A 25,697-nucleotide genomic window follows, 5' to 3' on the forward strand; every position below is an offset into this window, starting at 1 on the left:
GGCCTAAAAACGCGGTCCATGGTGGCAAGAAACTCTTGCACCTGTTCGGGAGTCGCCGTTTGGACCCGGATAACACGGGTAGACCCCGGGACTCCCAGGCTCCAAGGGAGCCGCAGGGGCAGAACACATGTCCCCCTCGTCCGCCTCCAAGGGGGAACATCGGAGAGCAAACATGCTTCTTCTACTTCTTTTTATGTCGTTGCTTACCGGAATCAGAGCGCGAAGACTTGGAGCCCGAGGAATGACTACTACCCTGGACCCAGAGCGGCGTCTGGATGAGTGCCGGGCCTCCAGCAGTTTCCTGCGCCGCTCCCTCAAGGCCTTCGGGCCATAGCTCTACAGTCCCAGGAGTCGTGGTCGGTCTCCAGGCAGTAGAGGCAAACATCATGGGGGACCGCCACAGACATATTACGACAGCAGGCCCCACAGGACTTAAAACCAGGAATCCCTACGTGCACCAGGAGAAAAAGGGGGGAGACAAAAGTCTCAAAAGAGTAATCAAAAAGTGACTAAGGTATGTGATCTTTCCTCATCTGCGCTTGCTGGCGCGGAAAAAGAAAGAACTTACATCAGCGCGCATGGGTGGCGTCTAAGTAGTCTCCGTGACGTCATCTCGGTGCTTACGATGCCAGTGACTGACGCGGAGCCTCAGGACGCCACCTACAGCCGCGCAGGGGTACTGCTAGCAAAACTTTCCGGATTCAGTCTGACGCCTGGGGATATTCTAAGGTAAGGAATCTATCACTAATGTCTCTCTTTCAGATATAAGCATATAGGCCTTTCGTCTAATCACTACTCCTGAGGCCATGGTGTGGCCCACACAATCAGTTATGCCATGATCTGCTCTTAGAACATATTGAGCAACATCTTGTCAATCCTCAATTGTTTTAGCTACAGTTGTCCTAAGTATCACTGAGAAATGCCGGCAAGATATGTCTGCCCATGTCCCAAAATGCATGGGTTTACCGGCCCAAGAGGGAGACCACATTTTAAGAACTCAGAACTAACCTACCAGATGAAAAAAACGTTTTACCAAAAGGAACAATAGCTTTGATTACCTGGCTGTCAGAGCAGAAGGGAAACAATTTAGGTTCACCAAACTAGATCAAGAAGGCTGGGTCATCAGGGGCATGCCTGAGTCACCAGATTACAGGTCAACATGCCTTCGTCCATGTGGCAAATAAAGTGTCTGGAAGTGCCTCACTGAAAGGCAGTAAGGATTCCGATAGGGCTGTTACTGATTGTCTTTCAGTAAGTATGCTTGATTTAGTTTCCGCAGCGGAGCATTTCATGTCCAGGACTTTAGATGCCCAGCAGACTACCACTGCAAAAGATTAATTCTCCTCAGTGTATGGGACAGGTGGGGACTCCAGCTAAGTGTCTGGCAAGGTATCCAGTCCAATCCTGTTTTGGAGGTCGAGGTACAGACCAACATCTGTGTAACGAGGGGTTAGTACGTTTTCGGTCTTGTCATTGTAGAGAATGTTCTAAAGCCCTTGAAATGCATCAAAATCTGAGCCTAACAGGGCCACCAGTTATCTTGAGTACTGGCTTCATGGAGGAGACCAAAGGTTCAAATCTGGATCTTAGACAGAGTGCTACCCTTGCTTTGAGTGCAACCAAAGCAGGAAGCAGTGCTCTGGATATTCATCAAAGGGCAGGGAAAGAAAGGGAATTACATCAGTATGCTGGGGTGGCGCCTTTATCAGACTCAGCTCAGTCACTTTGGGAGAGTACGACTGCAAGCAGGAGTGGTTGCTTTAAGAATTTAGGATGCAGTCACCAGGGGATTATTCTAAAGATGAGGAATCTACAGTCCAAAGTATCCATCAGAAAATTCTAAACTGAGCAGTACCCAATAACCAAACTGTAAATTTAATGATTGCTAACATTGTAAAATATATACTTAAAAAAGCCCCAAAAAGGGGTTTGGTGCCCACTTCCACACATTAGCTTTGAATCGGAGTATAACATGCAGGAGAAAATCATTTCAAGTACAGAAGCTCATTATAAGGACAGACAATTCATTGTTCTGCGGAAATCTCAGACCTGCAACTGGACAGAGAGTTTGGGAAATACAGCATACCTCATAGCAAGCCATGGCAACAGCAGGTAGCGGGGACTTGTTTCCATTGGGGGTAAAGGGCTAAGGCGCTCCCTGTCACTTGTCATTCTATTTCCACAGGTGCAAACACATGAGCTTGCTAATCAAATTCTTCTCATTAAATACAAACAAATGCGAAGAAAGCAATTTCAGATATACAGATGAAATACACACTTGAAAATAGAATTAAGAAAAAATATTTTGAAGAGGAAGATGTAGAAAGTGTTTAGAGCAGGTTGATGACAAGAAGGGTTCTCTCAGGGGCTGGTAGCCATGGGGTCCTTAAAAAAGGGTACACTTTCACAGAAAAGAAAAGACAAATGACAGCAAACATGAAACGCACTTACGGGCATTCAAGTTTAGGGTATCAGGGTAAACGGTCCATTCTACTTCTGAATCTACAGCTTGCTGCACTTGCTCAGTAACAGGTAAACACAAAGGAGGACCTTGAGGTCCTTTTACTGGAAGAACATCCAGAGATGTGTTGGCGTTGCTCCTTTCAGGACTTCTGGACACACTGAAAAAGTAGGAATAAGAAAATTGTCTTATTGGTCTTAACGCTTTTCACACAAAAAACCTTCAAACTCATAAAATCATGACGGATACAATGACAGATGCCATTATTAACAATATAATGACAATAATTCATAATAGTTGGTGTCCATGGATCCTTGTGTACAAACTAAAACCGTACTTTCCTTCAGTGACACTTTGTTAGAGATTTCTTACATTGTGAATATTCCACAAGTGTCAGATTGGAAACAAACTCAAAAGTAGTACTACTGCATGCCGGTAGGTGAAGTTGCGCATCTCTACACCAACTTTGTTCTGATCTGTAAGGGAAGAGCGGGCCACATACAAGTGCCACACAGGCATGTTGCAGTTCCATTCAAAGTCTTTACATACTCTGAGACATATAGCCCATCAGCAAATTGGTTTGACAAGTGTACAGATCTTCAATTTGGAACTTTATTGAATGAAAAACGCCCATTCCACAGAAAAGGGAGGTTGAAGGGTCAGTGACAAAGCTGTGGTTAAGTATCCACTAGAAAGAACATTACAGAAGGTAAGTAACAAGTTCTGAGGGATACTTCTAGCTGCAGATTCCTTATCTTGTGCATAGATATCAAAGCAGTAACTCCCAGGGAACTGAACCTTTGGAATGGCTCAAATGGACAAACAAAATGCCTATTTCTACGAATCTGACGATCAAGGCATTAGTACTGCATAAACACATGCACTGATGCCCATGTAGCAACCTGACAAATATCCAGGCTGTGCTATCACAGTAGTAGCACCTTTGGCTCCAGTGGAATGAACCCTTAATCCTTCAGGCGGCTGACTCTTAGCTAGTGCACAACACATTTTCATGCAGAGGACGTTTCACCTACATATCATTCTTTTGTGCACTGGTGTGCTCTACTTTGCCCCCGAGAAGCCCACAAAGACCTGATAGGACCATCAGGTGCACTTCGCACAATCGATGTAGAAACGAAGGTCTTTCTTGAGGTCAGATTCTCTCCTTCTGTTTCGAGGGGTGAGGCATAGCAAAGAACGTCTGACAGGTATTCGCCTGTTGTTAGAAAGTGCCCTTGTATGACATGGTCACCCCCACTTTTTGCCCTAGTACTGATGCTTTTGACAGAAAGTGCACTGGGTTCCTGCTAACCAGGCCCCCAAGTGCCAGTGCTCTTTCCCTTCAAACAACTAAAACATTCAATTGTAACCCAACTGGCAAGGACTTTAGCACCCCTTAAGTCCCTGGTATAGGGTACCCCTGGAACCTAGGGCATGGGTACCAAAGAGGGACCCTAATGGCTGCAGCATGTATTATGCCACACAAAGACTGCATGAAGCCTGCCGTCGCAGGATGCGTGAAAAGGTAGAAACCATTTTGAAAACTCAACATGGCCCAATCCCTGTGTGACATGTCAAGGGATCCTGCATATACTTTAAGTCAACCCTACAGCAGGCCAGAGCCCTATGGCAGGGCACTTTATATGTGAGGGCCCATCTGCTTGAACAGTTAGACCCCTGTGATGTCTACCTTCATTCCTAAATACTACACGTGATCAGGCAGTCACCTTAAGGACATGTACCAGACACTAGTAATTACAGGTTACTCATCTACATGATGGCCCCACTAATAACCAATGGCGTTGGATATCAAACACCTTGTCCTAACAAATTCACACTGATGTCAGTGTTGGATTTATTATAACATGCATCCAGGGGTCACCTTAGAGTTGTAGGAAGGTGGATACCTGACTATGGTTACCCCAGATTTTTTTCCCTTGTGTTTAGCTGGTTTTCAACTCAGTTGGCCTGGGATCCTGCTTATCAGGGACCCAGGCTATCTGCTCTCTCTATAAAATGGACTCCACGTACCTTAGGTACATACCTAATTGGATATTGGGTCACTCTTATGAGTCCCTGTATAGTGTACAACAGGTACCCAGGGCATAGGTGCACCCAAGGCCTACCAGGGGCTGCAGCATATCTTATGCCACCCCTGGCTGGCCATCCAAACTGACAACTGGTTGATCACTCAGCTGGGGCAAGGTCGTGTAATCACCCCTTGCTTAGGTACAGTATTCCTATACCTACTATTATATATAGACACATATGCACCTATAAGTCACTCCTATGGCAGGCCTTAACAATCTTGAAGGCAGACTGCTTGGTTTTATGTGAGATGAGGCTCTAGCATGAGCTGAGCCTGTCTGCAGCTTTCGGAACCATGTCCTTATAGCTGTTCTATGATATAGCCATACCATATACTCTTAAGTGCATAATAATCCTCACGGTTGAATGCTAACTTTGGATTGACTTTATCAAAACATGTCGTGTAAGGTGTCATACGCTTTGGAATACTACCCCCTCGCCACTTCTGGCAACGGGGGTAGCATTCCACCCTTCTAGAGGGAGAAGACATGTTGTTTCTACTTATCCCGGTTAAAGTTAACCAGAGCCTCAGCATCACAAAATGGATGCTGCTGCCACAGACACAAGTCTGGCCTCCTGCTGCTGGACTAAACTCCGGCAGGGGAAGCCTGGACAATAGGTTTCCTGTCACAGGGAGGTGCTAGCACCACCCCAGACAGGAGATAGTGGATTGGGGCAGGGAGGGCTGAATGAAACTAGACACTGCCTGGGGCACACAAGGTGTCCCATGCATAGGCCAGTTAAAACCGGTGCTGGGGCACTCCAGCCCCAGTTCTGGCGTGAAACTGGACAAAGGGAAAGGGGTGTAACCACCCCCCTCCTGGGTCCCACCCATAGGAGGGACCTAGCAGGTAATCCAGCCCCTTGATTTGGAATAAAAGTAGGAGCTGAGTCCTTAGACTTTAGATAATCCTGACTGAAACTCTGATACGAAACTCTGGACCCTTCGACATCCTACTCGACGTAGAAGACTAAAGAATCTCCCTTGTGGTCAAGGAGTGACCACCCTGTGCAAGCAGGCACGATCAAGCGCTCAACGGTTTGATTTATTGTTGCTCCCTCCGGAGCTCGAACGACAGAGACCAACAAGAACCGGACTTCCAGACATCCAACAGCCCGATCCACAGCCACAGCAAAGCTGAGACCCGTGGAGGCGACGTGGGACCAGCTCCTGAGGCACCCTCGAAGCTGTGCATTGGGGATTGAGAAGCCCCAGCCCCGAGCAGCTTTTGCACCGAAGATCACCTCTCCACATTCACCGAGCGCTGCGTGGAGCCCTTTTGCATTTTCCTGCTCGACGCGTCTGTCCGGTCACTTGCCCGATGGCTTGTGGCCTCTGTGACGACGAACCTTCGAATTTTCAACGCTGGTCTGATTGCTCCAGACTGGCCCTTGCTCCCCTGAAAAGGAGGAGGCCATCAGACCTTGCTGGTCTGATCCAGAAGCCATCTTCAATTCCTGCGTGAGTTGCATTTGCCAAGGCCTGTTGATTCCGAATCGAGAACCGACACCGCCGACAGAGAGAGCCTTCGTGGGACAGTCCGTGTCCAGCACCTGGCCATCGTCGACACCTCCTGGTCCACGTGGCAGCGGAGACAAGCTTCTCGACATCACCTGATCGCAACCCGACATCGCCTGGTTCCTTCCTGGTCACTGGCTAGTGACCCAGACTCTGTCCCCTCTGCTTTCAGGTACTCTACATCTTCGATCCACCCTTGGATCTAACTGGACTCTTCTCTCCTGGTCGCCTGCAGCATCTTTTCTCCAAGGCTCCATAGAACTCCACGACGAAACCCGACGCACTTTGACACCTATGCACCCGCTTCCTGTGGGTGAGGTAACGCGAGTACTGCGGTGATACTGTGTAGGTTTACTCTCCTAGTACCCTAGTTTTTAGTGGTTTAGTTCTAGCCCAGTCGGAAGCCTCCTAACTCTTTAACTTTCCAACTTTAAGCACCCATTGACTTCTATTTGTGCACGCGTGTGCATTTAGACACTACCCGCATCCTGTGGGCCTCCTGCTCCCTAACTGCTGTTAGCACAGTGTAGCCCCAGCGATTCCCAAGGCCTTACCATTGTTCGTGACGTGGTTCTTATACCACTATTTTAGTATATGGTTTTAAGGGCCACCAGGGCCTATCCATATTTGTGCAACTTTTGTATGTTATGTTAAGTTTCTTGTTATACGCTTGTGCTCCTGTGCTCATAAAGAGTTAAGGGGATTTATTTAGAAATAAATACATACATATTTTGAATATATAACCTGTTTGGTGTCCTTTCATTTGGTATTAAAAGGTTTGCATATGGTAAAACAGCTGGCTTCACATGCCCTCTTGAGTTTAGCCTAAGACTGCTTTTGTCCATGCTACCCCTAGGATAGCTGGTCAATAAGTTTGACTTTACAACCATCACCTTAAGGGTTGTTTGGACTGGTGCAAGGTGCTCACTAGAATAGTGAACATCATATACCAGGCCAACTTCTCACACCGAGCACAGAGCCTGACAAGACCCAGACTTCCAGACCTCTCTGACCCTCTCTTCACGTCTGCAGCATAGCTGAGATCCGTGGAGGCGACGAGACACGTGGGACCGGACATCTTGAAAAGTCTGCAACTTGCTAACTGTGCAGCTCCTGAGGTATCCTCGAAGCTGTGCACTAGGGATTGAGAAGCCACGAATCCGAGCTCCACCTCGAAGATCAGCCCTCCACACTCCACGAGTTCTGCGTGGGGCCCTTCTGCTTGTGTTCTGCTCGACGTGTTGTCCGGTTGCTGGCCCGTTGGCTAGTAGACTCTGTGACGACAATCCTTTTGAACCAACTCACTGGTCTGGTTGCTCCAGACTGGCCCTTGCCTCCCTGCAAAGGTGAGGCACCTCAGACCTTGCTGGTCTGCACCAAAAGCCTTCTTTGAATCCTGCGTGGTTTGCCTTTGCCAAGGCTTGTTGACTCCAATCCGGCGGTCGACCCCTCCATCTGCGAGAACCTTCGTGGGACAGCTCGCCTCCAGCACCTGGTCGTCCGACGCCTCCTGGTCCGCGTGGCTGAAGAGACAAGCTTCACGACAGCACCTGAGTGCTCCTAGACGTCGTCTGTTTCCTTCCTGGTTCCACCCGGTCACTGGTTAGTGACCCAGACTCTGTGCCCTCTGCTTTCAGGTCCTCTTCATCCTCGATCCACCCTTGGATCCACCCGGACATCTTCCTCATGGTCGCCTGCAGCATCTTTCTTCAAAGGCTCCATAGACTTCAACGGCGAAACCCGACCGATCTTCACACCTATGCACCCGCTTCCTGTGGGTGAGGTAACGCAAGTACTCCAGTGCTCCCAAGGGTATTGACTATCCAAGTGTCTAGGTTTTTAGTTGTTTCCTTCTAGCTAGACCTGAAGTGTCCTAAATCCTTCTTTTTCTAAACTCTAAGTTCCCATTGACTTATCATTGACTCACGCGTGTGTGTAAAGACACTGCACGCGCCACCGGTGGGCCTCCTACTCCTAACCTAAGGTTCAGATAGTGTAGCACCAGCGATTCTCTAGGCCCTAGGCCTTTCCTTTTCTCGTGACGTGGTACTTATACCACTGTCTTAGTATATGGTTTGCTTCGCCCCTAGGGCCTAACTGTATTTTGTGCAACTTAACGTATTCTGACTAAGTAACTTGTGATGTGCTTTTGCCTCTGATCTCAAAGAGTTCAGAGGAGTGTGTTAGTAAATAACATATATATTTTATATATATCCTGTGTGGTGTCCTTTCATTTGGTATTCCAGGGGTTACATGTGGTAAAACAGCTGGCTTTACATGCCCTCAAGAGTGTTTTAGCCTAAGACTGTTCTGTCCACGCTACCACTAGGATAGCTGGTCTATAAGGTTGACTTACAACCATCACCATAAGGATTGTTTGGACTGGTGCAAGGTGCTCACTAGAATAGTGAACATCATATACCAGGCCAACTTCTCACAGACTCTTCCAGCCTGCCACCACAGACAAGTTTCTTACTCGATGCTCGGGAAAGTCAACGCTCTCAGAGGTCAGGAACAGTGCCTGTTCCAGAGAAAGGGGATCACACATCCTCCAACAGGATTGCTAGTGCATAAGCATACCAAGTACAGAGGCTTCAAAGAGTCTGCTGCCTTTGGTATGCGACAGTGGCTTTCTATAGCCTAGAGAATGCCACCTCCTACCCTGGGGCCCATTTGGCATCAGCGCAGGCAGGAATATTAGCTAGTAAGCAGACGCGGGGTGCTATCAGGCTAGGCAGATCACTAAGGTGGGCCACCTCAAGTGGAAACTCGAAGAAGGGATTCAACATCCTGTTGAAACTAGGAACTCTGGGTGAGGTTTATGCCTAATTTCCACAGGAAGTGATCATATAGGGGTGGAGTCTCTCCAGGTGTAAGTAGTGCAATGTCTTCTACCTTTCCTTAGAGCCAAAACTGGTGCTACTGCGCAAGCACATCCTGGATATCGGTTCAGGTTGGGCTTCCTGCATTTGCCACCCAGCTACTTGGGCATCAGTGCATATGTTCATGAAGAACTATTGCTGTGATGCCCCCTAAAGGACGAGTTACTTACCTTCGGTAACAATGTATCTGGTAGAGACACAGTCTAGCCACAGATTCCTTAACTTCAGAATATCCACAAGCGTCAGACTGGATGCGGAAAACTTACTGCAGCAGCACCTCTGCGCGCCCCCGCACAGCTCCGCCCTGACGTCCACGGACGTAATGTCAGCAGAGCCATAAATGCCCATACCGCTCGCTGTCAGTTTTCATTGGAAAAAAAATTCTGCACCACAACGCAAAGCCACCACCAAAACCTGTGAGAGTGAGGGAACAGGGTGCGTAAAGAATAAAAAAAAAAGACATTGAATGATGAGAAACAGCACCATAGAGGACAGTGCTAGGCACTGTATACTATAAAATAACGAACGGAAAGAGCAGAGCAACGTTAGTAGAAGCAACCTCGCGAAAGCTAAATCCTCCCCGGAGGCAGAAGATGTGAAAAAACATCATGGCAGACAAAGTCTGCAACCACAATATACAACCATGAAGGACACAAGTCCGGAACACATAAGCAAAGGAAATCTACCACAAAACGGCACCCGAAAGGGACATCGTAGCCCCAGTAAGAGACCCATAGACAGAGACAGAGCCAATCTACAACAACCAATGGGCCGCAGGGGTGGCAAGATACCCCAAGACGATTGAGAAGGGGATAGCGGGGGTGGCGAACCATGAAGAGATCCCACACTGGACAACCCAGGGCGTTGTGATGGAAAAAGGACACATGTCACATGGGCATACCGCTCAGGCACTGGAATAGGCGGAGTAGAGCAAGCAAAGCACAATGAAGCATTCCGTATAGGAGTGAAATGAAACCGGTCACCCCGCAGAAAGACAAAGCCACTCGGAGGGCAGCGAATGCAGGAAGCCCAACCTGAAAAGGTAATCGCAGAACGGGGAAGATGGGTGGGCATTAAGGAATCTGCGGCTAGAATTGGCTCTACCAGATACATTGTTACAAAAGATAAGTAACTCGCCCATCTGATAGACATCTAGCCGCAGATTCCTTAACTTAGAATAGATACCTAAGGCATTGCCATAGAGAAGGCGGGTCTGCAACCGAACCCCACCAAGTTCCCAAGAGAACTTAGCCGTCAGCAAGGTGATGAACACAGTGGGGACCACAAACCAGCGCAGCCACACCAGACCACGAAGCTCTGAAAAGGGCGGGAAACAATGGGAGGCAAAAGCACCACAAGCCGTTAAAGAACAGTACAAACACTCCTGTATGTAGGTGCGGGTTGAGAGAAAGAAAGCATAAGCTAGAAATGGTGCTGTAGAAGTGAGAGTTCATGGCTTCGCAAGTAGAGGAACTGAGACTAGGGTCTAATGGATCCGCAAGATCCAATGTGTCGATTGTAAGTAAAACCGAGAGACATGACAAAGTGGTATGACAGGGTCAGCTCATAACGGCCCAGTGTGACAACAGTGGAAACAAGCATTTTCAATGCAATAGGTCTCGCATTTGTAAGAGTTTATTCTATTGGTATTGTAAATGACAATGCCTATTATTTATCTGTTTTGCTAATTAAAACAAATAAAAGGCATTGTAATTTACAATGCCAATAGCTCAAAAACTTGTAAATGCGAGAACTATTCAAAGAAGCGGCACTGTCCAGGGCAGCTTGGAAAGTTAAAGCGCACATGGCGGCCTGAATGCTGCAGGAAAGCATGTTGATACGGAAGTGTTCGTCATCAGGGATGCCAGTCCTGAACGTTCACTTAAACACACAATGCATTCTGGGAGCTGTAACTCTGGCTCACCAATGTACATGTTGGGCAATTGAATTCTTCACTACTTGGCACTCTTATGTAACCTCTATTACACAGCTAAAAACAATTTTTGAACAAAAATATATTTTATTTACATTCAGCAAAGGTATCAAAATCAATTTTCTCAGAGCTTAAGTGCCGTTCTGTAACATTGATTGGTACACAAGTGTTTATTTCATTCTGTTTTACATAAGCCACAAAAATAGCAAGGTGGTATCTAAGTTGATTAGCATACGGGAGAATATAACCCATAATATGCTGGTCAACAAAGTAGATTAGATTAAAAATGCTGTATTTACTTACAATTACATTTTCAAATATCATCTTTACAAAGTAAAAAAGAAAACATAAATGCGTAGATAAAACCATGCTGCAGGCAGTTCCCGTAAGTGTGACAAGCCCTTGTGTACAGAAGTGAAAAATGTCTGTTTTAATGTACTGGTACCTCCCCCAGCAAGTGCGACTGTGATCGCGAGCTCCCGAAATAGGCGCGCGGACGAGCGAGTATCAACTGCAGCTCCTTTATCAGGATTTGCCCCACCCTGAGCTGTGCTATGAAACCGAGCGACTGAAGTTCACGCTACAGAAGACAACTATTAATAAATAAATAATGCCTACTTCTCGAGACTGGGGTTGCTACTATAACAGGGAAATATATTTCCTGATTGATAACATTTTAAGGGTGTTTTGTGATAACAGGGGACACCTTCCAGACACAAGTATAACAAGGTACACACTGATTGCCTCATCCACAAGCTCAGCCATTCCAGGAAACCATACTTCCCTCCGCAACCTGGCCTTGGGTTTTGGCTTTTCCTTTATGCCCTTGATGCGCTATGGTCACTACTGAGGTCCACAGAGTAGTGAACCACCCAGGCTCACCATCACAGGTAGTGATGTTGGCACGCAAAAGAGTTTGGCCGGTGGCGACTAAACTGATAAAGGGGGTCTTGGCCGCTCGGGGTCAGTTCTGTACAGTACATGTGTGCGTCAGTGTGTCCCTGCTGTTGCATGCTGTGCATGGCCTAGTAGTCTCAGTGCCTACATTTGTGCGCTAGCTCCATCAGTCTAGACACAGTTATTTCTGGATCACAATGCGAGAGCCTCGTAGTAGTAATCCATATGTGGTTAATTTGGTTTGTGGTGGATGCGCCAAAGCTGGTTGAGGGCAGCCTTGTCTTCAGTGTTACACCCTCGAGCCCCCTCCAGGAAGTGGTACCTCATTTGGAGACAGACTGCCTCCATCTTTTATGTTCGAGGCAGGGGTCTGATCTAGTTGCCTCCTGAATGTGTTCAGCTGTCATTACCACTGGGTATGGCCCCTGCACCACCATGTTGATGAAGGTCTCTGCCCACTCATCCTCAACATTGTCTCCTTTTGCCTGCTGGTAGTGCAAGAGGAAGTCAGCTGGGTTGTGGGCCCTTTGCCGATAGGCAACTAGAATGTTGTGCATTTGTAGTTGGACAGCCCACTGTAGGATTCTCTGTGGTGGGTTTCGGGACGTGTCTGCAAAGAAGGGGACTAGTGGCTTGTGGTCCGAGATGACTTTGAATCATTGGCAGCACAGGTTGAGGTGGAACTGCCATCAACTCCATCGGATTGCTAGAGCCTCTCAGAATGTGGGCGCAGCTGGACACATCTCGGCATCGGCTCAACATCCTGGGATTCTGTGCAAATCACTTAATCTCCTGTGCCTACCATAAATTAATGTGTAAAAGCGCCAGTGTTGATGATTAAGTGCCATGCTGAGCATTGGAAACCAATGGCTCGAATTAAGTACTGGAGGAGGGCAATAGGAGAGATGTCATAGGCTCGGCCCAATTGACGGTTGTTTCTTGCATGAGGCAAGCTGATTCAGCAACTGGGGGGAGGGCGTGTTACAGCCAGCAGGCTGCGGCGGCACCAATGAGGAGTCTTAGGGGGTGCGAGAAGGACCCGATACTCATCACCACTGTAGCGTAGGGGACCCCTTCAGCCTAGGCCCTGCACTTGGCAGCAGTAATGAATGCACAGCAGACGGTGGCCATAACTCGCATGGGTGTGGCCTCGAGCTATCCACAATCCTTCTATTTATACCCTTTGGCAGAGCCCGGTCTCCAGGGTGTATACAGCGTAACTTTACTGACATAGATCGAGGCCAGGTGGCATTCTACATAGAGTACCAATTTACCTCCATTTCAATTTCCAGCAATCTCCAAAAACCTTGTCAGTGGTTCATCTTTCATAAATGCACTTTCCAGATACAAAAGTACGTACCCATCTTAGTTTACTCATCCTCCAAATAACAAAATAAACATTGCAAAAAACAAATTAGTAAAGCGTGTCTCTGCTTCAAAGCGTGCAGTACAATTCCCTTGCAGATACTGCAATAAGGCTTGGGCCGTGGCTGAGGCGTCCTTCGAGGACGGCGCACGCGCTGCAAGATCCTCCCGGGGCCTCCGTCTGCCCAGGCCCTGTAATGATGTTGTGTTATTAAAGAAACACGAATGGCAAGAAGTGAAGCACATTTTCCCCCACATAAAGCTGGGAGCCGGGGACTTGTTGCGAAACAATGAAACACTCATTAAATACTGCGGGATCTGCCGGGGCTGTGCGCGAGGACGAGACGGCGTCGAGATGGGGAGGAACATTACTGTGACGTTCGGCGTTGCACGTCGGCGCGCGCCTGTTTGTAAATTCACCGACACCTGGGAGTGAGAGCCTCACAAATACTTCATCAGGGGGAATTATATCAGCATTCAAGAGGAAAGCAACAGCCGGGGAGAGGTGTTCAGGGGAATAATAAGGACTTTTACGAAACCACTTTGCTTACAAGGAGAATTTTTTAAATCGCCCAAAAATTCCTTACCAAAGCGACTTCCTTACAAATTGCCACCAGAAATAACACTCTCATAGTGAACATATTTATCAGCAGTTTGCCGGGTCACACCTGCTCGGCATCACAGCTTTTCAACAGAACAAGTCGGCCTGGAGCGCGCATTGGAAGAGACGCGGGAGGGCAGGAGCGTGACGCCGGGAGTGTGCACGTTGGCGTTCCCTGCGGCTCGCGAGTTCACAGACCGGTGTCTGCTCGTGCACCGGTCTGTACAACTTGGTGAGGCCTTCACAACGTCAATAAGGCTCGCTAGCGGCAGCGCTTCGCGCTGCAACGCCAGGTGAGCCCTAAAAAGCACTGTCAAACCCGCACCAGCCAAAACACGTGGGACAGCAGTAGCAAGATGCCGAACCATGGCCAGCAACTGTCGGTAGTTCCAAAAACACACAACACTCCAGTACACAGACTCCCTGTCACAAGACATGAGAGGAGTGACGCCAACAATCAGAAGCACCCAAAAGGAAGAGTTACTTACCTTCAGTAATGCTGTACAAGCTACTTTCCTTCGGTAACTAGGTATCTGGTAGAGACGATTCTAGCCGTAGATTCCTGAACGTAGAATTATCCCCAGGAGTGAGACTGGATCCGGAAAAAATTTCTGCCACAGCATCCCTGCGCCGGGAGGACGGCACCACGTGACTCCGCCATGACATCGTCTGCGCCGGTGACATCAGCGAAGACACAAGTCCCACCACAGCGCGCCCATGTCAGTTTTTTTCGGGGAAATTTCTGCACCACAACGAGGAGCCATCACAACCAAAACTGTGAGATTACTGGAACAGTGTGCGAAAACCCAGCTATGTAGAAGGGAAAGAAACAAAAGATGAGGCACGGCATATCCAGAATATTGCCAGGCACTAAGGTACCAAGTCAAGGACCGAAAGAAGCGAGTGCAGCTACTGGAAGCAAGCCTGCAACCAACAGAACAGCCTCCCTGGAAACAGAAAGCATGTAAAAAAAGAGCACAGTAGACGAAGAACTCCGCCATCACCGCCCGGAGCCAAGAAAGGGTCCAAGGCCAAAATGGTAGCACAACGACAATTGATCCCCAAACACCACCAGCAGGGGGCAGCTCCTAAAAAAAGGACCAGGGTCGAGACCCAGCCAAGGTACCTCAACCCCAAGGACTGGAATAGTCAGAAGCGCAAGCAACACAAGGAAGCAGAGCAAATGAACCGTACATTGGAGATCAAATGCATGTGCGAAGAAGTACCAGGCATCCGCCCACCAATCCCCAGAAAGGAAGAAATGGAGCAACGACAACAAGGCGAGCATCCCCAGGGAGGGAGTAAGAAAAAAGCACTCACAGAGGACCGCCGCCCTGAAGCAGACTAGTGTAGAATACCGAGAAGGGTCCTTGCAGAAACAGGGAGGAAGGGCGGGTCGTGAAGGAATCTGCGGCTAGAATCGTCTCTACCAGATACATTGTTAACGGAGGTTAGTAACTCGTACATCTGATAGAGACTACTAGCCGCAGATTCCTTAACGTAGAATAGATACCCTAGCCATACCCCAAAGGGTAGTAGGGTTGTGCGAGAAGACCCCCCCAGCTCGGACGAGCCCAAGACCCCCAACAGGGGACCCACAACGGGGACAGGGAAAATAGCCCCACCCACTGCAGCAGGGATAAGGCACAAGCCCTAAGCTGAAGAGAATGTCAACATCGTGGAGGAACACCTGCCCCACAGGGGATGTGTTAGAATGACAAAGAGGCAACCCAGCCTTCACCAACGCAAAGCAATACGAAGGGGAGGGAGGGGGGAAACCAGAACACCCCAAGCCCAGTCAACACACCTGGGACCTCCACCGGAAGCCCCAAGGCACAGGCAGCGCAGAGGAAGAAGAGCCACCTACAAACCCCAAGGAAAAGAGGTAGAATACGGCAAGCCCTCCACCGGGAAACATACCCAGTGAAGAAGGCCGCCGAGCCCATCACAGCTTGAAGCCAAAGACAAGACTGACCGACGCTTCAGCAGTAAGGAGGCAGAAGAATAAGAACAGAAGCTCACAATGGCCCCGCAGGACGAAAAACAATAGCTCCAGGTCCCATGCCAAGGTCACCCGCCACAGAGCAGAAGAGCAGGCGGGGATAGCCAGCTGCTGACAACACCACGAAACGAAACGCCCGGACCACGTCGGGCTCAGAATAAGGGCAAGCTAGTAAACCGTCCCGAACTACCCCAAAAGGGGCCCGCCCCGAGCAGAACCGATTCACTAAGTAGTGAGAGCAGCAAGAAGATGAGAGGAGTAACAAGTAGGACGGACCAGGCTGGCAACACAGGAAACTATGCCTCAGAAACATCAGACAGAGGCCCAGGCAAAGGGCAAAACACTGCGGCCAACGACGTAAGTGGCCAAGCCACGCCCCAGTAAGGACCAAAGACTGCACCATTGCAATACAGCAACACCAGGGAGGGTGATGAACCCACCAGGGGGAGTCTACACCCTCCCCGCATAAGACAGAGCTATACAATAGCTACACATACCCCACATAGGGTAGGACACGTCCCAAGAAAACATGGGAACCACTCTTAGGAAGAAAAAAAATCCTGCATCAGAGGACAGAATCATAGACCTGTGGCAGAAACAACAGAAGGCTTAGTAGTGCGCCAGAAAACACATTCGTACCAAAAAAGGGGGCTGAACCAGCAGCCAACTGAAGAGCGGGGCCACCAAAGACCCAGAGGGCACAGTATCCCTCACAGAAAGTGTAACATCCATCCAAAATCCAAATATCAGGTGCAAGTGGGATAACGTCTCACACCAAGCCCCGGAGGATCAGCAGACCAACCTACTGAGGAGGAGGAGGAGAAGGCGGAGGACGGAGCCCCGCAAGAAGACGTTGAATGGCATAGTCTGCATGAGTATTGAACAACACGACCCCGTCAAAAGGTAGGTCGACCAGAAGCTCACTAATATTTTCAGGGAAGAGAACATCGCGTAGCCAAGCATGGCGACGGAGAGCCACAGCAGTGGCCATAGCACGACCAACAGCATCAGCCACATCCAAAGCCGTACGAAGAATAAACGCGGCCAACTCTCTCCCATCCAACACATGGCCCAGCAGATCAGCACTGGCCCCCTCACGAGAAAGAAGGGACCCCACAGATTCCCACAGGCTAGAAGTAGCTCTGGTCAGCACACACAAAGTGTTAAGCGCCCTCAAGGCAGCGCTGGAAGAAGCGAAGACATTTCGTCCCCATGAGTCTAACCACCTGGCCTCCCGAGACGGAGGGACCACCACCACAGGCAAACACGGAAAGACATTTCACAGTAGAGGGCCTTGAGTAGAAGGGTAGAAAGAAAGACAGACCGGGTCGTGCGGAGCAGAACGATGACGGTGCAGTAGCATCTGAGGCGCCGGATCGTCTGTGGCAGGGCGCCCCCAAGCCCTCATAAGAGAATTATGGAGTGACGCTTCAAAGGGAAATAACTCCCGTCCAGCAGAGCCCTGGTGGAGAATCTCCAAGAGGTTGTCCGTCGGAAATGGAGTGACCGGTTCACCCATTCTCAGGATACCAGCAGCCGTGGAAATAGCCCTATCAAAGGCAACACTGGCCTCAGTAGGGTGCCGCAGAGGTGAAAGTAATTCCTCCGAGGGCGACGGCTGCAGACTGAGCCGCCTATCCCCATGTCCAGGGAGAAACGGCCAGCTCCGGCATATAGGAGGATCTACTGAGTGTTAGACCTGGCACCTTGGTGAGGGTCTCCCTCCCACTTTTCGTTACTGTGCCTCATGGGTTTTGCTGGTGTTAGCTGCTCAGAGCACTGTGCCACTGCCAATCAGTGCCACAGTGCAAGTGCTCCCTGTATAACATTTATGTATTGATTGGATTCCATGATCAGACCCCAGTACAGTGCACCAGGAGTGGCCAGGGCTTATAAATCCAAATGCTGCTAGTGGGCCTGCAGCACTGGTTGTGCCACCCACAAAAGCAGCCTTGTAAAATGTGTCTAAGGTCTGCCATTGCAGAGCCTTCCTGCAGTCTGGTACTGACATACTGACTGGGAAAGTGCACCCACTTGCCAGTCCCTAAACCTTCCCTTAACTTCATATCAGTCACCCCTATGGTAGGCCCAAGGGCAGGGTACATTGTAAGTAAAAGGTAGGACAAGACCTGATGTGTGTGGCATGTCCTAATAGTGAATTACAGCCATTTTCGTGTTTCACTACTGCAAGGCTAACTGTTCGCATAGGCCAGAATGGGCTGTTGGAATTGTGACTGGGAAGCACCGCCGCATACAATGCTTCTCGCATCGGCTCGCAACAGGTCAGGACGACGGGCACACTACTGTCGAGGTAGAGTCCAAAGATCGCACGGAGTTGGGTACGCATCGCACGGCCCGACTCGCACCGCTTTTAAGGACGGTACGACTCCAACTCCCAAGGTACGGCTCGTACGCCGCAAGGGAATAGTTCGCACCGCACAAAGCACCGTCCACTCAAGCAACACGACTCTGTGTTCAACGACCCGCACAGGTGCCGTCAACGAGCCGTAGCTCGTACCGCGAAAGGAGGACATCGCTGCGTACATCGCTTTCTTTTTCAACGCATTGTCCGTGACAAACTCATCAAAACTAAGGTACTGTGTACGACTCGCACGTCATTTTGGTACGCAATGGACCAGAGAGTCCGCTGCGTGTGTTAGACTCTTTCTGGGCATTTTTCATTACCGGGAGAGCCGAACAAAGGGTACGACGCGCACAGCACTCTAAGATACGCATTTCAACACGAACTTAGTATGGTGGCTCATTTTTGTCATTATTAGGTCTTGTGCTAAACCTTTATATAGAGAAAACTATTTTTTGATATAAATCTAGTGTGGTGTCCATTTGTGGTGTTGTCACTGAGTTACTGTATGTGTTCACAAATGCTTAACCTATAATGCCTCTGAGATAAGCCTTGTCTGCTTGTGCCACACTACCTAGAGGGTGAGCAGGGGTTATTTTGGAGGGTAATCTCCTTATCCTGACTAGAGGAGAGGGTCCCTGCTTGTCACAGGTACTTACCTGTGCCAACCAGAGACCCCCAAATCTAACATTGGTGGTCAGCAGTGAGAATCCTGAATTTGCATTTGTGATTCATGTACAGTGATTGGTGAACACTACTTAGTGAGTTCAGACCATAACGCAGCCACGTATTTTTGATTCTCATTTTGCTAAGAGATCTCCATTTTTAAAAGTCATGCCTGGTTCAGTCATTGTGGAAAAACCAGCATCTATAGTATCTGATGGAGGTGAAATTGACTGGGAAGAAGAGAGACTAGAGAGCTACACCGTAAACCAGCTGAAGGGCTTCTGCACAAAGTTCAAAGTTCCCCATGCTGTATTCAAAGTCAAGTCAGACTACCAAAAGGCTCTGAGGGCCTGGATTGAGTCAAGGAGAGCACCTGAGAGTGTGGTGGAAATTGAGCAAGCAGAAGGCATCAATGGTTTTGGCAGACTCCTGTTGCCAGAGGAGTTGGCAGACAGGAAAGAAACCCGAGCACATGAAATAGAGTTGGCAAAACAAATTGAATGGGCAACTGGAGCTGGAAAGCAAAAAGCTGGCTCTGGAAGAGAGAAGAATCCAAATGGAGCATGAAATGAAGTTGAGGGAGATGGAGCTCAAGGCTAAAAGTTTGGAGCTTACTCCCTCTGGAATTTTCTAAAAATGATGACATAGGGCAGTGGTTCAAGGCCTATGAGGTAGCCATGTCTTCCCACCGGGTCCCTGAGAGAGATTGGGGAGCGGGGTTGTGGGGGCGATTCCTGAGTGAGGGGCGGGACACACTGCTAGATTTGCCCTCAGAGGTTCATAATTCTTATCCACAAATGAAGGATGCTTTGATGACCAGATATGGGTTAACTCCTGAGTTGTATAGACAAAGGTTCAGAGGTTGTGCAAAGATTCCTAACAGTACGTATGTTGAGTATGTAATTTTTTTCTTTTCTGCAGAGCACTGGATGATTTATGTGAAGGGTAGCAAAGTTGATGATTTCCAAGGTCTCTTTGATTTGATTGCATGGGAGCACTTGTCTAGTAACTGTTTTCCTGAGCTACGCCAGCACCTGATTGATAGCAAGCTGACTATCCCTAGGAAGCTTGCTGAGGAGGCGTACCGCTGGGTCAGCACCAGGGTCCACAAGGGTTAAGTGGGAGACTCCGCCAAGGGTGGGCAGGGTCCCCAGCAGAAGAGTGGGGGGGACAAGGATAAACAGAGGGAGTTTCAAAGAAGGCCCCAAAGTAATCCCCAAGGGAACCAAGGGAAACGTTCTCAGCCTCCCCCACCCCCGAAACCGACCGGGGCCCGACAGGTCACCCTGTTCAAAGAGGGCCCCCAAGGTTTTACAAGTGTGGTGAACTGGGTCAGTTTGCCAATGATCCAAAGTGTCACCAGTTTGCTAAACCTCCACCCTCGAGTGCAGCCCCTGGCAGATGGCTAGATTAGCCCTGGGTGAGCAGTGGGTTGTCCAAGGAGGGGGAGGTCCCGCAGAGATGTCCCTTGTCTCATTAGGAGACTGTGATATGGTCCAGAAAAACCAACTGCCCTCAAACACTAAGAAATATGGGCAGTGGGTGACCATTAATGGCAAAAAGGTGGGGGCTCTTAGAGATACAGGAGCTAGTGTAACAGCTTTCAAGTGTCACCTGGTGTCTCAAGAGGAGGTTGTCCCACATGCTTTCTGCCGAGTTGTCAACGCCGACAACACAGAGTCAGTGTCCAATGGCTCAGGTTCCCTTTGAGTGGGGGGAGGGAGTGGGGGGTCTCTGGTACTCTTCAAGTAGCTGTGAGAACTGCCATGCCTGTAGACTGTTTGTTGGGGAACGATTTGGAGGGATTCCCCTTGGGAAAAGGTGGAGAAGAGTGCTCACCTGAGGATGGTGGGCCTGCCTGACTGGGCGTGCGTAACCACCCGGTCAATGGCAGCCAGTAGGGGTGCTCAAGAGGTCCTGGAGCCTGAGGGAGAGGCCCAGGGACCGACCTTAGAGAGAAGACGCAGGAGGCGGGGGAAACCGGCCCCTGTTGTTCCCACGGTCCAGGAGGAAGCAGACCTTGAGGGGGATGCCCTGGAGCCTACAGGGGAACAGATAGCTGAACTGGGGGACATGACTGAGCTGACCCATTGGCAGCAGGAAGGAGGCCCCTCCAGGGAGGAATTCTGCAGAGCACAGAAAGAATGTCCTTCAATCGTGGGTCTGAAGCAGCAGGCTGCAGACCAGGCCAACGGTGATCAGTCTGGAACACATTTCATTTATTAGGAGAATGACCTCCTGTATTCAGAGTCTAAGGTTGCTGAGCATGGGTCAGCCCGTGCGCTGGTGGTACCCCAGAGCTTCAAAACCTTCCTACTGGGGCTGGCTCACGATGTGCCATTAGGAGGACATTTGGGGCAGGACAAGACCTTTGAGAGGCTTGTCACCCACTTTTATTGGCCTCAAATGCACAAGAGCTCAGACGTTCATTGCAGGACCTGTCAGACTTGCCAGGCAAGTGGAAAGAGTGGGAGGAAGCAGAAGGCTCCTCTCCAGCCATTCCCTGTGGTCAGTACCCCATTCCAGCGAGTGGGGAATGACATTGTGGGGCCACTGGACCCAAGGACAGCCATGGGCAACAGGTTTAGCCTGGTCTTGGTGGACCATGCCACCCGGTACCCGGAAGCCATCCCTCTGAGGACAGTGACTGCCCCCGTGGTGGGACGTGCACTGATGGGAATTTTCTCCAGAGTGGGATTCCCTCTAGAGGTGGTGTCATATCTAAGTATATGAAATCCTTTTGGCAAGAGTGTGGTGTAACCTACAAGTTTAACACACCTTACCACCCCCAAGGAAATGGGTTGGTTGAGAGATTCAACTGTACCCTCAAAGGCATGATATTGGGTCTGGAAGAACCCATGAGGCATAAGTGGGACGTCCTCTTACCATGCCTTCTCTTGGCTTACCGTGAGGTGCCTCAGAAGTCTCTAGGGTTCAGCCCCTTTAAGCTCCTGTATGGCCACCCCGTGAGAGGACCTTTAAGTCTGGTCAAAGAAGGCAATCTCCGAGGGGCGTGGCCGACAGCTGGCGGGAATGGTCGCTTGCTAACGCGACTCCCGACCCTTGCCCGACATATCGGCACAGTGATCCGCTTGCAGACCGGGGATTCCTCCCCAACTTCGAGGACCCCGCTGGGAAATGACTGTGCCTGTTTCGGCGAGGTGCTGGCCCCGTCCGGGGTCCCTGGCGGCTGTGCGACCGGAGCTTTGAGGTCCCCGGGGCTCCGCAAAATGGCGGCCGCATCACGATCCCGGCCGGCGCTCTGATCGGCCTCGGCCTTGCCCAGCCCCCATCGGGACCCGTGCTGTCTCCCTCCTGCCCGCCGGAACTACTCTCTACCCTCCCGAGGCGAGGCGAGCCCCCTGAACCGTCCCCGGGGCTACCTCGGACCTGCTAGTGGCAGCACTGTGAGGGTCCCTCCTGCATCGGGGAGCCATCCACGAGACGCCCCGGCTTCGGGGCCTACCGACCGCAGAGCTTAGATCTGCCCGCATCCTGCTGGTCGGCCCCGGTTTGCTGCTTCGCTGCCTGCCGGACCCGCCCCCCACCCTGTTGAGGGGGGGACCTCTGAATCTCGCCCTGCGGACACTCCGGACCCAGGTGGCGGAGGGCGACGAGACAACTTGCACGCAGGGCCTCATCTTGGGTGGCCCCCCACCCCCAGCTCTGGACCTTGTCATCGCGGAGGCTCCCGGAACGCTATCCTCAAGACCTGCGGGGACGTGTGGGCCCCCCACCTGTGACCCATCACAAGTGCCTCCATTGAGCTGAGGGGGGTCTGTCCCAAGGACCCTGGCGAGTCTCTGCCTTTGTTGGCCCTGCTCTGGGCCTACTCAATAGGATTGATCCGTCTCTCTGGAGTCCACCGGGGGCCGGGATAGGAGACTGACATCTCGGGTGTGTTCTGGCTGCCTGGCTGCAGCGCGCGCCCCGCTTGCCCTGGCCTGCAGTGACGACGGCGCCCCCGGTTACTGTGCCCTTCATTGCCCTGATACCTGGCGCCTCCACCCGCCGCTTGGGGGCCGGCCTCCCTCCTGGACCCAGAACCATCTTGGAGATCAGGTACGCATAATTGCGCCACTACGCAGCGGGGGTCTGAGGTCTTCCTGATTTGCTCCAGAACTATCCCGTGTCCTCCCTGGATGTACTGTTGTTGCCTTGTACGCCGCGCCCGGCTCTCACGGCGCTGAGGCGACCTACGCCTTTGGATCCACATGAGGGGTGCCCTCCTGGTTTTGCGACGGATGGTCCCGAGGGTGCGTTGAAGTCGGCTCCTGCTACGCTCCATCGCCTAGGGAACGTGTCGGCCTTCATTCTTGAGCTCGACCCGGCCTTGCCCGGGTTGCCTTGGGAATCCACCGGCCGGAAGAGATGGCGACCGGCAAGGGGTCACGGCCCCAGACCCAGACCCAGAGACAGATCAACAAGAACTCATGGGGAGCCAGAGGGGATGTTAAAGAGTCTGCCCCTCCGGGAGACCCGAAGTTCGTGTCCCCCTCGCACGGGGCGAAGACACTCACTCTTGAAGACGTAATGGAGGCCATTGCTGGAGTCCGCTCCTCTCTTGAAACTCGAATTGACTCCGTGAACATTGAGGTGACCCTCCTACGAGCCGACTTGCGGAAAATGGACACTAAAGTTAAAGACGTGGAAGTCAAGACGGCGGCCTTAATTGATGATACTTCTACACTTCTACAGCAGGTTGCCCAGCTTCAGAAACAGCAGAAACAGATGAGTGAACAGCTGGACGACTATGAAGGGAGGGCGAGACGGAACAACATCCGCATCCTAGGGGTCCCGGAGAGAATGGAGGAACCCTTGGCTGACCTCTTCGTGGAGTCCCTGGTCACGCAGCACCTTAAACTAAAGCAACTATCGAACTATTTTTCCATTGAAAGAGCACACAGTGTCCCAGGGGGCAAACCTAAACCGGGCCCCCCCCCCCCGCCCCATCATTGAGAGGGTCTTCAAGTTTAGAGACCGCAACGCTATACTACAGACTGCTAGGTCCGGCCCACCTCTTCTCGAAAACTCCCGCATCACCATGTTCCCGGACTTCACGGTTAAGGTGCAGGCGAGGCGTCGCAGTTTTTTGGAGGTCAAGAAGGTGCTGCGGGATAAGGGCGTCAAATACTCCATGCTCTTCCCGGCGAAACTACGTGTCGAAATGGATGGGAAAACATTGTTCTTTTTCTCGCCGGAGGAGGTGTGGGACTGGCTGGAGGGCTAGAGCAGGGTTGGAGGTTCCCCGCGGAATCGCTCTACGCCGAACGCACTCTCTTTAGTAGACCACCCGCCTGAGAGTCAAGATCTCTTCACCGGACCTCTTGATGGAGTGGAATGACGTTCTGTTGCTGAGGCGAACTCTCCCAAGAAACATTGTGGTTTCTACTGTGTGGTGGCCTCGGGACTGCAGTGACTACCGGAGGCACCGTCCTTTTTTCCTTTTACGAACGGGCCTCGGACTCTGGGACTGGTCTCCTTCGGCCGTGGTCGGGCCGCACCAGCTGACAGACAAGTAACCTTTCTATTATGTGAATGTTGCATGCGTTTCATGATATGGTCATACAAGTATATTACATTTAGGATGTGTTTTAGTCGGGCTAGCGGCTTCCTCGTACCCCAATTCTAAGTGGGAGGGCGACAGGCACTCTGCCTAGTTGGGGTGTGGATAGTTCTGAATCCGTGGGCAGGGAAGCAGGGTGGGAAGGGGTGGAGGGTGGAGTGGGTTGGGAGAATGTCGTTATGTGGTTCACTTTTGTCCTTAGCAGAGTCTCCAACGGTCATTTAGTCTTATTCATTTACTCTTGTATTTCCAGCAGAGTTGTCCTCAGCTTTGCCTTCCTGCCTGCCCGGGGTCCCGGGATGCATGGCCTCCTGTCCTGGCTGCAATTTAGCTTCCGGGGGAGGCATGTCCTTACCCGTCCCACGCTCCGAATGACCACGAGGCTCGGTCAATACCAGTGGTCCGTTTCTAGACGATCCGTGTATTTGACTCTCCCTCCTTATGGCTATGACTCAACTATTCACTAGATCCCTTACTATCCTCACATGGAACGTCAATGGCTTAGGTCACAAGATAAAAAGAAGTGTGGTTTATTCTCCCAACATAGTTTTGTTGCAGGAGACCCACTTGGTTGGCAATACCTGTCAAGCGCTGCAGAAAGGAGGGTATAAGCTTCTGGTCCATGCTGGGTTTACCTCTGGGTCCCGAGGCACCGGGATTCTGGTTCGGAAATCTCTTGCACTCACCCATTCACGCTGCTGGGCCGACTCCCTGGGCCGCTTTGCAATAGTGGAAGCAACCTGGGAGGGGCGTCCCTTGAACATCATCTCCGTATACCTCCCGCCAACTTTAGTACGGGCATCCCTTAAAGACCGTGGCACTCAACTGTTAGGCCTATCCCCGGGTACACTCGTAATCGGTGGGTATTTCAATGCCACAATGTGTAACGATCTGGACTGTAAGCCCAAGAGAGGATCGCACCGTCGGAGCTCAGAACTGTCTGATTTTGCCCAGGCTATGGGACTAAATGACATCTGGCGCCTCCACTTTCCAGACACACCATATTTCACGCATTATTCTAACGCACACAACAGCATGTCCAGAATGGACTATTTCTTTTGCCCCATCACAGACCTTGGTTGCTTTGTCCGCCCGAGGGGCCTCCCCCGTGGGATATCGGACCATTCCCCACTTGTGGTAGACCTAACTTACAATCATCAGGTAGCGCGAGGGCCTATTATTATTAATCCCTGGCTCGTGCGGATCCCTGATATTAGGGAGGCGCTGCAGGAGCGTACGGAACTTTATTTTGCGGAAAATGTCGGCTCGGTAGACTCGGCTGTTACGCTCTGGGAGGCCTATATAGCAGTGATAAAGGGTGAGGTTCTAGCCCTCAAGATGACTCATCTGCGCAA

The 25,697-nt window shown here is 50.6% G+C and overlaps 1 protein-coding gene across 2 annotated transcripts in view; it reads right to left on the minus strand.

Annotated features, from left to right (window-relative positions):
- CEP192 (centrosomal protein 192) overlaps positions 1–25,697 on the minus strand; it is a 2,224,848-nt gene that overhangs the window by 693,726 nt on the left and 1,505,425 nt on the right. For both annotated transcript variants that reach the window (XM_078687485.1, XM_078687486.1), the window contains exon 36: positions 2,452–2,621. In XM_078687485.1, coding sequence (XP_078543611.1) covers positions 2,452–2,621 — 170 coding nt within the window. The remainder of the gene's footprint in view (positions 1–2,451; positions 2,622–25,697) is intronic.

The sequence above is a fragment of the Lissotriton helveticus genome, chromosome 4_1, assembly GCF_964261635.1.
Source record: "Lissotriton helveticus chromosome 4_1, aLisHel1.1, whole genome shotgun sequence".
Taxonomy (NCBI): Eukaryota; Metazoa; Chordata; class Amphibia; order Caudata; family Salamandridae; genus Lissotriton; species Lissotriton helveticus.